At 40.7% G+C, this 15,000-nt stretch overlaps 1 protein-coding gene and 1 long non-coding RNA gene across 5 annotated transcripts in view; one reads left to right on the top strand and one right to left on the bottom strand.

The window, feature by feature from the left end:
* Window positions 1–15,000, top strand: part of LOC125029175 (fat-like cadherin-related tumor suppressor homolog) — a 122,816-nt gene that overhangs the window by 66,680 nt on the left and 41,136 nt on the right. For all 3 annotated transcript variants that reach the window (XM_047619029.1, XM_047619027.1, XM_047619028.1), the window contains exon 2: window positions 12,161–15,000. This exon is cut by the window's right edge and continues 632 nt beyond it. In XM_047619029.1, coding sequence (XP_047474985.1) covers window positions 12,200–15,000 — 2,801 coding nt within the window. In that variant the 5' untranslated portion in view covers window positions 12,161–12,199. The remainder of the gene's footprint in view (window positions 1–12,160) is intronic.
* Window positions 1–15,000, bottom strand: part of LOC125029176 — a 44,015-nt gene that overhangs the window by 10,348 nt on the left and 18,667 nt on the right. The gene's annotated exons all lie outside the window — the stretch shown is intronic.

Below are 15,000 nucleotides of genomic sequence, written 5' to 3'. Positions count from 1 at the left end.
GACTTCGGATTCGTCCTGGTAGTCCTCGACCAGGCCTAACTCATAGGCATACTCGCCCAATGCACGCTCCCGCAGATCTCATCCAGGTCCTTCTTGCTCATACCGACGTCCTCGTTGTCCTCGTCAGGATCACGGGCGTCCGGCTGGAAGTGTCCTCTTCGAGCTCCTGGAGGTTGAGTGGATCTGCGACGTCCAGGCAAGTTCACAGCATTATGGGTCGACTGGTACCTGCTCTGGCGAGTTCCTGGTCCTTCACTGGATCGATGGGCGTAATTATCCTAGTCTTTCTCGGTTTCTGGCGAACTTCCGGTGAAAATTTCCACAGCAAACGAAGGTGACCGTTTCTGCAGCAGGGCCTCCTTCGGAACCATGACAGATATCGTGAACAAGATTATACACATAAGGGCCAAGATAGTAAGAGAAAAGAAAGACAACAGAGAAGAGGTGATGTTATGCGCCACTAGCCAATTATCTATATAATTTGCAGTTTTTATGGTTGAATTTTCGTTATTATCGTCTTTTCTTTTTTTATTTTGTGTTTTATTTTCACAAAGTTAAGTAAAAAAATAGGAGAGAGAGAGATGGTAACAGCGGTCCGCATAGACTTAGCTTGAACTGCTAACCGTCTCTGATAGACAGGAAGGTAAACAAAGGCATCTGCAAAGATTTACTTGAACCAATTGTCGTAACGCAGAGAAGAAATGTATGTCACAAGTTACACAGTTAATGAGAGTGAAAGTGACCTCACACAGACTGGACATGTGTGCCAAACACGGAAATTAACGTTCATTTTACACAAATGCAATAAACTAGCTATAGAAGTAATACAAAATTATTTCAAATACTACATTGAATTTAACATTTAATGATATGCGACAGAATGACGCAATAATGAATGGTGACGTGAAACAATTCGCTAGCGAATCTTCTCGGGGAAATAAAATTCTGCCGAGGTAACATCATGTCAAGCTGGGCATACAGACTTCATTGATGGGGGGGTCTATACCCCAAGAATGCCATACTTCATGAAGTGAAATGAGCTGGGAAAATATTAATAACCCACTCTATTTGCGAGTCTGTGATGGGTGCTCATGCACTAATGCTCTACAGCTATTTATTATGAATTACAACTCGATGGGATTTACCCCAAACATGGCAGCGATGTCAAGGGGGTGAGCGGGATGTGATTAATAAAAGAATCTCAATACTAGCTTAAACCCTAGTCCTACATTATTTAACGGGTGTAACCGCGGGTCACACCGGCTCAAAAAGTTGCCGAACGAACTATCGTCGGAGCGCGGATCTTTAGGTATATACGCAACCCCAAGTAATCAGGCATTCTGACACTATGATAAGGGGAAGATCTCTGGCGCTATATAAAAATGTAAGTAATACGCGTTACAAGCTCCGCTCTAGCGCCGAAAGAACGTGTCACCAATGAACATGCAACGGATGCTACGCGTCATCCTATAATGTAAGTCTTAAAAACAATATACGGGAAATGCCACGTTTCTCACATTCATTTCACGTGTCAATCACTCAGAGTGAAAGTGGGGTCAGGTCACACAGCTGTCCCAAGCAGAGGTGACTGAAAACTTTCACTCGGAGGTCAGATCAAGACGGGAAATGGGTAGTGAGAAAAGAATAATGATATGATGTTCATGAAAACAGTAAAATCATGAACGCGCTAAAGTCGTTGAAAATGAAATAATATACCCTCTAATCACGATAAAAATTAAACAAATACGTAATAAATGAAAGATATTCCTATTGTTTGAACCCATATCGTAATCACACAGTAATGTGAGGTGAGGTCAGCAATGGAGAGCGTACCATTTGCTGTCAATTAGCACTTTAACCTAACAAAACCAGCGTGAGCGTAACTGCGCATACAGCTTAACACATTTATGGGGAATATAAAAGAAAGGAAAAATGGCCCAAATATGTACTCACAACAGGTTCTGAAGACTTTTGCGTGTATGGGAGCGATTTGGTCTGAGCGATAACCAGATTTTGGAGACTGTGAGTCCATTGTTGTGTGCCAAAAGGACACAACTACCACCCTGCCACCAGAATGTAAAGGCTCTATATGATCACCTTAAACATATGGTTTAGCAGTAGTGAAAGGGACGGTTGGCTTAACCTCTTTTATTGAGAAGCGTAAGCAACACAGATATTCACACGGATACAAGTCTGGGTAAGGCTTAGTGCTAGGTAGTCAGCCTGGAGGGGGGGGGCGCGTGGCTGGAGCCAGCCTGACCCGACAAGCGGTTGGCAGGAACTCCCTCAAGTGACTCTCTCTGACCTGGGTTATCCTGAACCTTAAGTACTGGTGGGTGACGTGGGGCGCGCCCTCCTTTGACCAGGGCGCCGGGTGTTTCCCTCGAGGCGCTTCCTGTTATTCTGGAGTAAGGTCAAGTCAACCAGCTGCCCGGGCCTGTCCTTAAAAAGATATTGAATGTCACAGTGTGTGTGTGTGTGTTTGTGTGTGTGTACATACACACATATAACATAAATCTCTTTCTCTCTCTATATATTATATATATTATGTATATAATATATATATTATATATATAATATATATTATATACAATATATATATATATATTATATATATGTATAATATTATCATCATCATCAAGGGGCCAACGCCGATGGGGGTGCATGGCCGCATCCACCCTTCGCTCCCAGCCACCACCGCGGGTCCTTCATGGCGAGTCTCTAAGCAGGCCCTCGGCCCAACTCTAACTCCTCGAGAGAGGTCTCGTCGAGCTGCCATGACCTCCTAGGTCGTCCTACGGGCCTCCTCTACACAGGATTGTCTTGCAGAGAGACAACCTGGTGGTCAAGGTCATTCACAGGTAAATGAACTAGGTGACCCAATAAAGCCTGAGTTGGCGATCCTGGATTATGCAAGCTACAGGTCCCATGCCAGTCTTACGGTGAAGCCGTTGGTTGGACACATGGTCCTGCCAACAGAATCTCATGATCCAGCAAAGAGACTTGTTACAAAAGGCATCAGGACTAGACTCCGAGGCACTAGATAGCCTCCAGGTTTCGCTTCCATAGAGCAAAACTGGCAGTATCAAGGTCTTGAATACACGTAGCTTGGTCCTTCTGCATAGGTACCGAAATCTCCAAATGCTCTTGTTGCTCGTGTTCATAGCTCTTGCTGCCAAACCAATCCATCTACTTCTTGGTCTGACAGCCCAGAGATATGGACCAAAGTATACAAAACTCTCTTTGGCTTAAATGTCCTCACCGTAAACATGAAAGGACTCCCCTAACAGACCACCAAAGTCCTGAATCTTGGTCTTGGTCCAGGAGACCTCTAGGTTTAAGGACTTTGGATAGTAGATCTGCCCATTATCAAATCCATGCAGGGGTCAAAAGTGTTGGTGCAGGGACACAGCATTGCCTTATCCTTGAATTAACACAATTTGCAGCACTTTCAGTACAGGTATATACCTGTACTGAAAGTGCTGCAAATTGCTATTAGGCCCATTGATCCAATAATCTCAGAATCTCCCATAGCGATTCTCGAAGCACCGAGCCAAACACCTTGAGATCAATGAAGGCTGCAAGCAACCCATGACTGAACTTACGATGGCATTCCACAATTACTCAAAGTGCTAGGATATGCTCTGTTGTGGACTTGCCAGGAGTGAATTTAGACTCCTCCAATCTCTGGTGCCTTAGTAGGTGGTTGTGGATTCGTTTCAGAAGAATGTGGGCGAAAACCTTGCCTGGTATACTGAACCATTGTAATTGCCCTTTCCACTTCCAGAGAGGGATGGCCACGACCCTCGACAGGTCAGGGGGAATGGTACCAGACTGCATATAAGCCCCATCCCATTGGTTCACCCCTAGCCTTTAGCAATTCAGCATGGATATCACATATGCCTGTCGCTTTCCCACTCTTCAGCTTAGAAATCTCCATCCCAACCTCACGTAAGGTAGGAAGTTCCTCATGGATGGATGGGTCTGGCACAAGTATTGTGATACTACTTGCATCCAAACTAAGTACCTGGTATAGCTGCTCAAAATACTCAGCCTACTTTTCATGAACCCTAACATGATCTGAGATGATCTGTCCATCCATTTATGAGAAGGGCTTATAGTTCATCTTTCTCATGGCTTGCTAGGCAACGAGCATCTGAGGTGACAAGATTTTCTAAATAACTGAAGGAGGCCTGTTGGATTTTTATTTCACCTTGTTTCAGTGGACAAGTTGGTGGAACATATACAGAAGTGGCCTTGACAACTGTATCATTTGCATAACGAAGGTTGATCTTGCAACCATTGATAACTATTCCCTCCTGGCGATCTTCAATTTCTTGCAGGATTGCTTCAGTGTCTAAATTGAAGAAGTCAGGAGACATCACACAACCTTCTCAGACACCCCATTTGATGTGGAACTAGTTGTTACATCAGATAGGTGGACTGCTGCAAGTTGACTTTGTTAGACTGAATTAGTTTCATATCTTTATCATTTGCTCTCGGCAAGCATTCTCATAACGATAGCTTTCTTTGTACCTTTATCCTTCTTAAACCCAAAGTGGGTCTATGGTATTTTGGGTAGTTGTCTTTGATCCTTTGTAGGATGATTGTCAATAGTTTTAAGTATGTGATATTAGACTGATTGTGTGACATTGTGTTCTTGGGACCTTCGCTAAGGCAATGAATACTGATTTCATAATTTCTTTAGAAAACTTGCCTGTTTCATAGATAGCATATGCGAAGTTCCAGGTGAGATCAATACCTTTTTCTTCTAAGCCCTCAGCTTTTTAATATATACGATTTCAGGACCTGCAGCTTTTCCAGATTTCATTTACTGTAGGGACCAACACCTTTCTGACTTCAGAATTGTAGACCAGATGTGTCAGTTTCCAGGACTAGATCTTGCTCTTGCTCATCTTCAAAAAGTTCTTGAACATACTCTTCCCAGCAACACTGGTATCCTCAGTCTCGTGGATAATGCGACTGTCTGCTGCTTTGGTGGAATTTAAGGAGGAAAAGTATCAGCTGACCAGTGATCTCTCTTATCCTTCAGAACATTTCTTTGGGATTACAACGGAGATTTTTTGCTTCATCACACACACACAAACAACAAACAAACACACACACACACACACACACACATGTATGTATGTGGTTGTTTATGTAAATATAAGTATGTATATCATTTTGGCGGTGATGGAGGGAAATCTGCATGTAGCTGTGATGAACTTAGTCCCCCCAAATGAGAAGCACATAAATAAGCAATAAAAAGTATGAGATCAACTAGAGTAGGAGACTTTACCTTGTGCCATGATAAATTTACCCAGCTGTATACCAATTTATGTTGCCAAAATTTAGTAATAAAACCCAACAGCCTTGTACCAGGCATGGCGGAGCGAGTTAGGTACATACCTGACATGATGAGTAACTACAACACTGAGGCACGCGATTCAAGAGAGACGCCAATATCTCTGCAGTCTTTAATACTCAAGAGTATGCGTGTTTTAGTTCTAGTATGCGCAGCTAGCCAGCCGCACAACTCGTGCCGTAGTGCCAAACACGTTGTCCTCTTCCTGTCGTAAACATTGTATCGGATTTTTTTGTGTGTGTGTGTGTGTGAGAAAGAGAGAGAGAGAGAGAGAGAGAGAGAGAGAGAGAGAGAGAGAGAGAGAGAGAGAGAGAGAGAGAGAGAGAGAGAGAGAGAGAGAGAGTAAGTGAATGAGTGAGTGTGTGTGTGTGTGTGTGTGTGTGTGTGTGTGTGTGTGTGTGTGTGTGTGAGAGAGAGAGAGAGAGAGAGAGAGAGAGAGAGAGAGAGAGAGAGAGTGTGTGTGTGTGTGTGTGTGTGTGTGTGTGTGTGTGTGTGTGTGTGTGTGTGTGTGAGTGAGTGAGTGAGTGAGTGAGTGAGTGGGAGAGTGAGAGTGTGAGAGAGAGAGAGAGAGTGTGTGTGTGTGAGAGAGAGAGAGAGAGAGAGAGAGAGAGAGAGAGAGAGAGAGAGTGAGAGTGAGAGTGAGAGTGAGAGTGAGAGTGAGAGTGAGAGAGAGAAAAATAAATGAGTGAATGAATGAGTGAGTGAATGAGTGAGTGAATGAGTTTGTGTGTGTTTGTGTGTGTGGTATGCTGTGAATATCAATTTATTATTATCACAATATACCAATGGTGCTTGGATTACTCTCACTGCTACTAATATGGCAACATGCTCATGGTATTATAACTGTCACGGTGCCATATTAGTAGCAGTGAGAGTAATCCATGCACCATTGATGTATTGTGATAATACTAAATTGATATTCACAGCATACTAGGAAGAAAGTTTGTAAACATTAATATAAATGCTCATATACTGTAGTTGTATTAGTGTAGAGCGAGGAGAAACAGACAACACTAGAATTATTGATCGCATTGTCAGGGTAGACACGAAACAGGGGAGGCAGAGGGGCCGCAGAGGGAGGGCCTCGTGTCCCTCTTGAATTAGTGACTCAGAGAAGATGGATTGTTTGAAGGCGAGCGTAGTGGTTATAGAATACTTAGAAGCCTTTCGTTATGAGGTGGTTTAATTGTGATAATCAAATTTATGCTGTTATCAGAGCAGTAGCCATCTCTAAAAAGTCAACACAATAAACCAATATATACCTATAAAGGAAATTGTAAGTAAGGTTAGTTGCTATGAGATTCCCTGATCTCCTCATGCAATCACTGCATAGAGATGGGTTCATAGACGCATTTATTTACTCAGAGATTGCTTGGATGACCAAGCGGGGTCAGCTCTAGGTTTTGCAGACCAATATGCTTCTTATCTTTGTATGGTGTCCTGCATAAGATTAGCAGATTGAAGCACTGCCCCAAGAACTGCAGTGGGTATTATCAAAGAAGCATCTAAGGAATGCCAAGAATTTAACCGATATTTTGTATGTATTATCAGCAGAATAACAAAAAGCATAACTGAAAATGTTGCATATAAACATCAATTAAACCTAAATTATATTTCTGTATGCATTACCCCTTTGACTGATACACGAAGTTATATGCAACCCTGTGTGATGCACAATGTGTGCATACAATTACTGACGATAGTTCAGTAAACGTATTTTCTAATTTCCTTATAAAAGACATGCATTAACCTCTAGAATTAATCGTACTCATGTCAGTGTTTTTTCACTATGTCTCGGCACCAATAATCATTTCTTCATCTCTCTGACAAACAGATGCAGGTTACACCTCTTTGCCGAGGGTTTATCTCATATCATAACCCATATATATATACATATATATATATATATATATATATATATATATATATATATATATATATATATACATACACATACACACACACATGTATATATGTATGTATGTTTATATGTATATATGTATGTGTATATATACATATATATTACATATACATGTATATATGTGTATATGAGTATGTGTATATATATATGTATACGTATATATATATGTATATGTATATATCTTAATATAAATGGCCAATTCTTAGCCCTGTTAACACGATTTCTATTGGTTATCTGGGATGTATCGTACTTTCTAAACTTCCAAGATCTAACATCTCGGACTTTATTGCCAGAGGTTGGCTTCCAGTGTTTCCTTTATCTGCTATGATGGATGTCTAATGCAGAAGGCTAGGCTTATTTTTGTGAGGGGTTCTAAGAAATATGGCCGGTAAAAGCCAACTTGTAAAGGAAATGTTTAATATTTTCAGAGTGGAAAACAATATGTTATAAGTAGAAGTATAAGTTATGGATAGTTCTGTTAGTTAACAGTGGAGAATTAAAGAATAGAATTCAAAGTCATAAATTCGCAGTGCGCATATTAATGCACATAAAAAAAAAAAAAAAAAAAAAATCTGTACAGAATGGCTCCAGATTATACATTTTTAGCACACCATAAATGTTCGACGGAATAAGGATCCATATATTTGAAGTTCACACTACATGTAATTTCATATAACCAGTTATTGCCCCTACTCTCCGGAATAAAAAATCCAAGGACCCCTCCTTAGGAATTGCAGTATCATTAAGTACAGTAGATTTTATTACCGTGGAGTCCCTAAAAGTGTTATAGTATCTACTGGTACAGGTTGATATACTAGATTTAAAGGTATTTGGCATCTGAAGGTAAATGATAACTTAATGTTATATCTTACCTACACCTTCCTGGAATGCCCCCCCCCCTACCCCCGTGGAATTCCTGTCTACAAAATTGCCTTGATGAGGCTCAGAATTTCTTTGCTCATTTCAGCTCAGATTATGCCTTGTGATTCATTCTCCGTAGATGTTATTCTTCTGGAGACATTTCTAGGTAGGAACCTTCTCATTAGACCCCATTTTCTAAGTTGGCCTCTACTGGGACCCCTTTTCCATGTTGGCTTCTGATGGGACCATTTACGAGATTGAATTATTACAATTACCTCAAGGAATCTGGCACAGACACTGGCAAATTGTTAAGTGTGGGAAGTATTATGTTTAGGAGGTTGTTGGTGAGCTAGATGTTGGACGTAAAGGGGGTCCTGCATAGATCATCCTGTAACAGAACTCAACAGTCTTGCATTGCGAATCAGAAGCACAAGATCATTGATGCATATGCCATTATTGTTCTTTACTACAGGAAACTTTTTAAATGAAGTGTTTTTGCATGTAGCCCTATGTGACAAGTTTGAAAATACTTTTACTCCTTAACCCAGGAAATTTCAGAAGTTTCAGAAAGGTTCGCAAAGGGTTTGCCTAGGTTATATGCAAAGGAACATACTTTTCAAGCGCTCAGCACCCACGAGGCTATATTTAGGATGCCACCGAACGATCAGGCGCCCAGTTTAGCCACACTCGTTTGTTTTGGCAAATTCCTCGAAAGGAACCTTTATGAATTGTTTAAGTGCAAAGAGATACATATACATATACCATAGTTTGTTGTCTTATGAATTTCAAAATAATTTTGCACTGTTCAACATTGCCACATTGCCAATCAGATGAGATGCAGGGAGGTGAGCTGCAAAGTCACAGGCTTGCCGACCACCAACCCTCAATGCTAACGCGCGCGCGCGTGCGCGCGTGCGTGTGCGTGTGCGTGTGCGTATGTGTGTGATATTAAGACGTATATACACATTTATATGTATATAAATAAAATATACATGTTTATATATTCATATATATGTATATATGTATGTGAGTATGTATGTATGTATGTATGTATGTATGTCGCGCGCGTGCGCGCGCGCACACACACACACACACACACACACACACACACACACACACACACACACACACACACACACACACACACACACACACACACACGCACACACGCACACACGCACACACGCACACACGCACACACACACACGCACACACACGCACATACACACGCACAAAAATAGGGTGTTTCAATAATTGTCGATTTTCTAAAATTTGCTCGAATCCCGGGGGCAAGTTAAGAAATAGGCGCCTATGAATTTTCTGAGGTTGGAAATGTATTTTTTATTAAAATCAAAGAATATCTCGCATTCTCCATTTTCAATTGAAAGTTTTGATAAAATTAGGATTTGGACACCGCCTCGAACGCCAAATAACGCCTCGTTTTCTGTTGTCGGTATACCTATTTTATTTTTAAAATACCTCAATATTATACTTTTCTTTAATATTTTTGCATCAAAATTATTTCTATTATAAATTAATATTATATAAAGTTCTTTAATTGCCATAAGACTAATTTTTCAATTAGTAGGCTTGACTTCTCTTTACTTTGTGTCCTCTCCCACCGAATCGGGGTTGGGTCGCCGAGAGCATGCTTTGGCTCTCGGACTTCTCACTTCGCTTAAATTATTTAAAGTAACATATTCTATTTAACAAGAGGCTATAAAAGGAAAGGATTCTAGTAATGATTTTATTTGGAACATTATATATTGCATACAATATAATTTTCATTCTACTCCTTTGTTTACATTGCCATATCTCCGACTGCGCCGTTCTCTAGTTTCTGTTACAACAACAATTCTGTTTATATCTTCACATTTTTTCATGTCTCCAATCTGTCTCTCACAGTTTTGATTATGGCCAGGTATTAATTAACTTTTGGGTTTCCACATATCGATTTCATGCATATCATAGGCCAAGTATGCAAACTTCATATCTGTGGTCAGATGTTGAGAAATGAAATCTTTCACACTCAGATTACACAGTTTTTCTGCAGTGAAATTGTGCTTCTCCTTATTTTTTAATAGGGCTGGTGTGTATGGCCATTTTTAACGAATTCCTCTTTTCAAGATCTTTGCAACTTCATCGACGTAATCATGATCAACAGCCAAGGGAAGAAGTGTACCATCTGCATTATACAGATGTCTGTTGATGTACGAGAAGTAGCTGCTAGGAAAGCCAAGTTCACAGCCAATCCTGGCATACCTCCTTGAAGTTTCAATTGCAGTTCTGAAAAGAGTCATTCCATTGCTGTTCACAGCAGAACGCCAGCACATGAAATGAACTTTTGCAAAATCAAAAATATTTCTGATTGTTCTTGGATTTTTTTTCAGTGCTTTCAGACACTTTATGATGTTGTTCTTTATTCCAATCTTGGATTTATTGGGCAAATCACCATCACAAACTCCTTCCAGCTTGGTCAGTATGGTGTCAATGGTCAGGCAGATGTGTAGGAGGGAACAAAAAAATCCCAGCCACCTGACACCAACTGGCAAAAGACATTTCTGCAATATCTTCACTGTTGCATATACATGGGACTACATAGGAATTCCCGTCTTTGCGCCTGATAATCATCACTTCCGAGTGATCCATTGCTTCCTTGTACTTTTGCATCAATCACAGTTTTCGAGAATTTTGTCTTCAGTGTTACATTTCTGATGGAGTCGTAGTACTCTTTCTTTATTTTCTTTATTTTGTCTTTCATATACCAAGGTGATATTGTCTTAATGCCGAATTTGCTTTACAGCACAGCAATTTCCGCCTGCAACTTGGATAAAATCTGAGATTCCGTAATAGTCAAATTATTGCATGGCAAGCTATCTTTTGAGCATCCTTTTAGTGTCTGGTTACCATGTCCTTTTAAGGCACAGTATCGAGCAAGAATGCCACTCTTCGTCAGTGGTCTAGGTGGCAAAACATCAATGGTACCAAACTCTTAGTATACGTGTATCGGCACTGCGCAAACCACCACGTCGAAGTGCCATATTGCCACTGACGAGATCGTCACCACAATATAGGCGAGAGAGTAATGTGCATTATTAAGGTAGCACAAGTTTATATGGAAATGCATAATGACTGGGAATCTTTACGGAAGTCCCCAGGAATCATTCGCAATGACCTAAGTTACCCTATGTTTGATTCTGCCATAATGTCGGATGAACCGAAATGCCCTTCCGTGGGTCATGCGGGTCACAGCTGAGGCCGCCGCACCTCATCCCAGCGCCGGAAATGGTATTATATTTTAATAAAAAACTGCGAATAGTAGATATTTTTTGATTTGTCTAATATTTTGCATGTCGTCATTTAAGCATAGTAGGCGCCTGTTTAGCAACTTGCTGAATGATCCTGAAAAAGTCGGATTTATTGAAACACCCTAAGTCGCACATACACACGCACATACACACGCACATACGCACACGCACGCACACGCACACGCACACATACACATACACATACACATACACATACACACACACATATATTACTTTCTTCTCAAGAATTGCATAAAAAGATATTCATGAATATGTGAATATATATATGTATGTATGTATGTATGTATGTATGTATGTATGTATATATACACATATTTATATATCACAGTTTTTAGAATAAAAAATCTTATATCTCCAGATAGGAGATTTGTGTTAGTGAAAAGTAGCATTTGCTCTCTTTACTTCACTGAATAAAGCTACTGGGCTACATGTTTGAATGAATTACTTTATCGTTGTAAATATTTGAGAGTAAATATGATCAGTTATATAATAGTAGTAATGATTTTCACTTCGTTGGTACTTTGGTGGTGCTGTTTGTACTTCTCCTGTTTGTACTAGGAATTAGGTCATTACGTTAAATATTAATTATATTTAATTTCCATTTTGCCGAATAATGTTAAAAGATATTATTTTCAACATCTAAAATGGGATTTGCTACTAACTCGTTATATTTTGTTGCAGGTGATGACAAAGGAAAGATGACATGGTAAGGCCAGCATAATGGTCAGGGGAGCGGGATCGTGGGCACCCCAGCCCATGCCGTTTCCAGCACTGTCCACCCCCGTACGCCCACTCCCGCACCTCTTCGCTCCCGTACACTCTCTTCTGCGCTTGTCTTTTCCTATTGTGGTCTTCGTGTTAGTGCATTTCGTCAAGGTATCTACTTCAGTGTCAGTATCAAAAGAAAATACAGTTCGTTTTTTGAAAGATAATTACAATGTCAGCATATATGAGAATTCTCTACCACGGACTTATGTGACAGGGGAACACTTAATGGGTGTGGAGTTGGAAGGTTTGCCTCCTGGTGCTGATGTGGTATTCTCTATACAAGACGGAGACCAAGATGGCTTTTTCACAGCTGAAACAGAAGTGGTGGGTGGGATTGCAGTTTTGCATTTGAGAACCAGGACAGGGTTGAGGGATGTGCTCAACCGAGAGAGGAGAGCTTTCTACGTGTTGGAAGTGGAAGCACGGGTCAGGACAATTCATCTCAGGTCAGCATTTCTTCCGGGCCAGACCAAGGTCACAGTTATAGTAAAGGATATGAATGACAATATTCCCTTGTTTTATCCCACCAAATACCAAGTTAGTGTAGGAGAGGATGCCACCCTTCACACACAACTCCTCTCAGTGAAAGCACATGATGCTGATGAAGGGTATAATGGCCAAGTTTACTATTCACTAGAGAATCATATGACAAACCTTTTTGCAGTGCATCCTACTACTGGTGTGCTTAGTGTCACAAGACCACTTGCCTACAGAAATATGCACGTGCATACAGTTAATATTTTAGCTCAAGATCGGGGATTGCAGCCATGGAACTTCCGGCCATCAGATGCTGCACGGGCAGTTGTGGAGGTGCAAGTTCAGCAAGTAAATATACATCCTCCACGAATCCATGTACATCATTTACCTCATGTAGTAGAACATGCACATACATACATATATGCTATCATAAATGTTGATGATGAAGATGAAGGTGATAGTGGTAGAATAGAGTCTCTCCAAATTGTTAATGGAGACCCTGCCAGACTTTTTAGCATAACACAAGGTTCTAAGAGCAAGGAGTATAATTTGGTGGTACTCAAGATTTTAGATAGAGAATTAGCTCCTGGAGGTTATAACCTGACACTGCTAGCTACTGATGCTGGTATTCCATCCCAGCTTACCAGAGAAAGTGTGCATGTCAACATCGCTGATGTAAATGATCATGCTCCGGTGTTTGCTAGGGAGCAATATGAAGAGGCAGTAAGTGAAGAGGCGCCACCACATACCCCTGTAGTACGAGTTGCTGCATCTGACACTGATCAAGGTATTAATGGCAGAGTTCTATTTAGAATAGTTGCTGGAAATGAAGATGAAAAATTCAGTATCAATCCACGAACAGGCCTGATAACTACAGCTGAGTGGTTAGATCATGAGGATACTGCATACTACAGTGTAACAGTGGCTGCAGTAGACCAAGCTAGCAATGCTCGTAGGAAGCAGTCTTCAGCAAAAGTGATTATACGTGTTCTGGATGCTAATGATAATGCACCACAATTTAACACTCCAAATACAGAAGTCATACTTGATGAAAATGAACCTAGAGGATCTTATGTCACTAGGGTCATTGCAACTGATCAAGACTCTGGTGAAAATGGGTTTATTTCCTATAGTATTGCTAATCTGGATCCAGTTCCCTTCAGTATTGATCCTTTTGATGGTGTGATAAGAACGTCATCTGTTTTGGATTATGAAACTGAAAGACGTGTGTACACAATAAAAGTTCGTGCATCAGACTGGGGTACGCCCTTTAAACGAGAAACAGAAACAACTGTTAAAGTAAAAGTTAGAGATGTCAATGATAATAGGCCACAGTTTGAAGGAACAGATTGTAAAGGTTGGATATCAGGTGATGCACCAGTTGGTACTAATGTTCTCACAATATCTGCTCTAGACCTGGATGCTGATAGTGTTGTGACATATAAATTGCAAGGGGACATGGAAGAAGAATGTTGGGGTCTTGATGCCTCTTCTGGGGTGCTTGCTCTTACATGCGATTTGAAAAGAAGAGAAAGAGATAGTGAAAGATCTCAGACTTATGTTCTAAACGTGACAGCTACAGATGGTTCACATGTTTCTGATGCTACAAGTATAACTTTGGCAGTTATCACTCAACAGGGACCAGACCAGACAGCTCACCAACACTCACATGTTGAGTGTCAAGCAACCGGTATTAGTAACAACATGTCAGAGGTTATAGCAGCTGGAGCAGACATTAATGCTGCAGTAGAACATTATGCTCTAATGCCACTACGGTATGGATATAATACCCACCCACCTGATTTACCTGAGAATTTGCCAGTTACTGTTAATATCCAGGAAGATACTGAGGTTGGAAGTGAGATCCTTACCATCAATGCTACTGATCATGATCGAGGTTATAATGGACGTGTTGTGTATGCAATAACTGGAGGTGACATAGATTCTGTGTTCAAAATTGGCATTGAGTCAGGGGTTTTAGAGGTATGGTCAGAATTGGACCATGAGCGAAACCCTGAATATATACTGAATATCACTGTATATGACTTGGGTGTACCTCATCGTAGTGTAACTATGAATCTAACTGTCCACGTTACTGATGTAAATGATAATGCACCAGAGTTTAGTCGTGTAAGCTACAGTCTTCACCTACCAGAAAATACACGCAACGGTACCAGTGTTGCTCAACTCAGTGCTCAGGATGCAGATGATGGACTAAATGCAAAAATCACATATGAACTTGTAACAGATGTAAATGAATTCACAGTTGAACGGGA

This window comes from Penaeus chinensis, chromosome 9, assembly GCF_019202785.1.
Source record: "Penaeus chinensis breed Huanghai No. 1 chromosome 9, ASM1920278v2, whole genome shotgun sequence".
NCBI lineage: Eukaryota > Metazoa > Arthropoda > Malacostraca > Decapoda > Penaeidae > Penaeus > Penaeus chinensis.
Note: the sequence above shows the minus strand (reverse complement) of the source record. Positions and strands in the feature narration are given on the sequence as shown.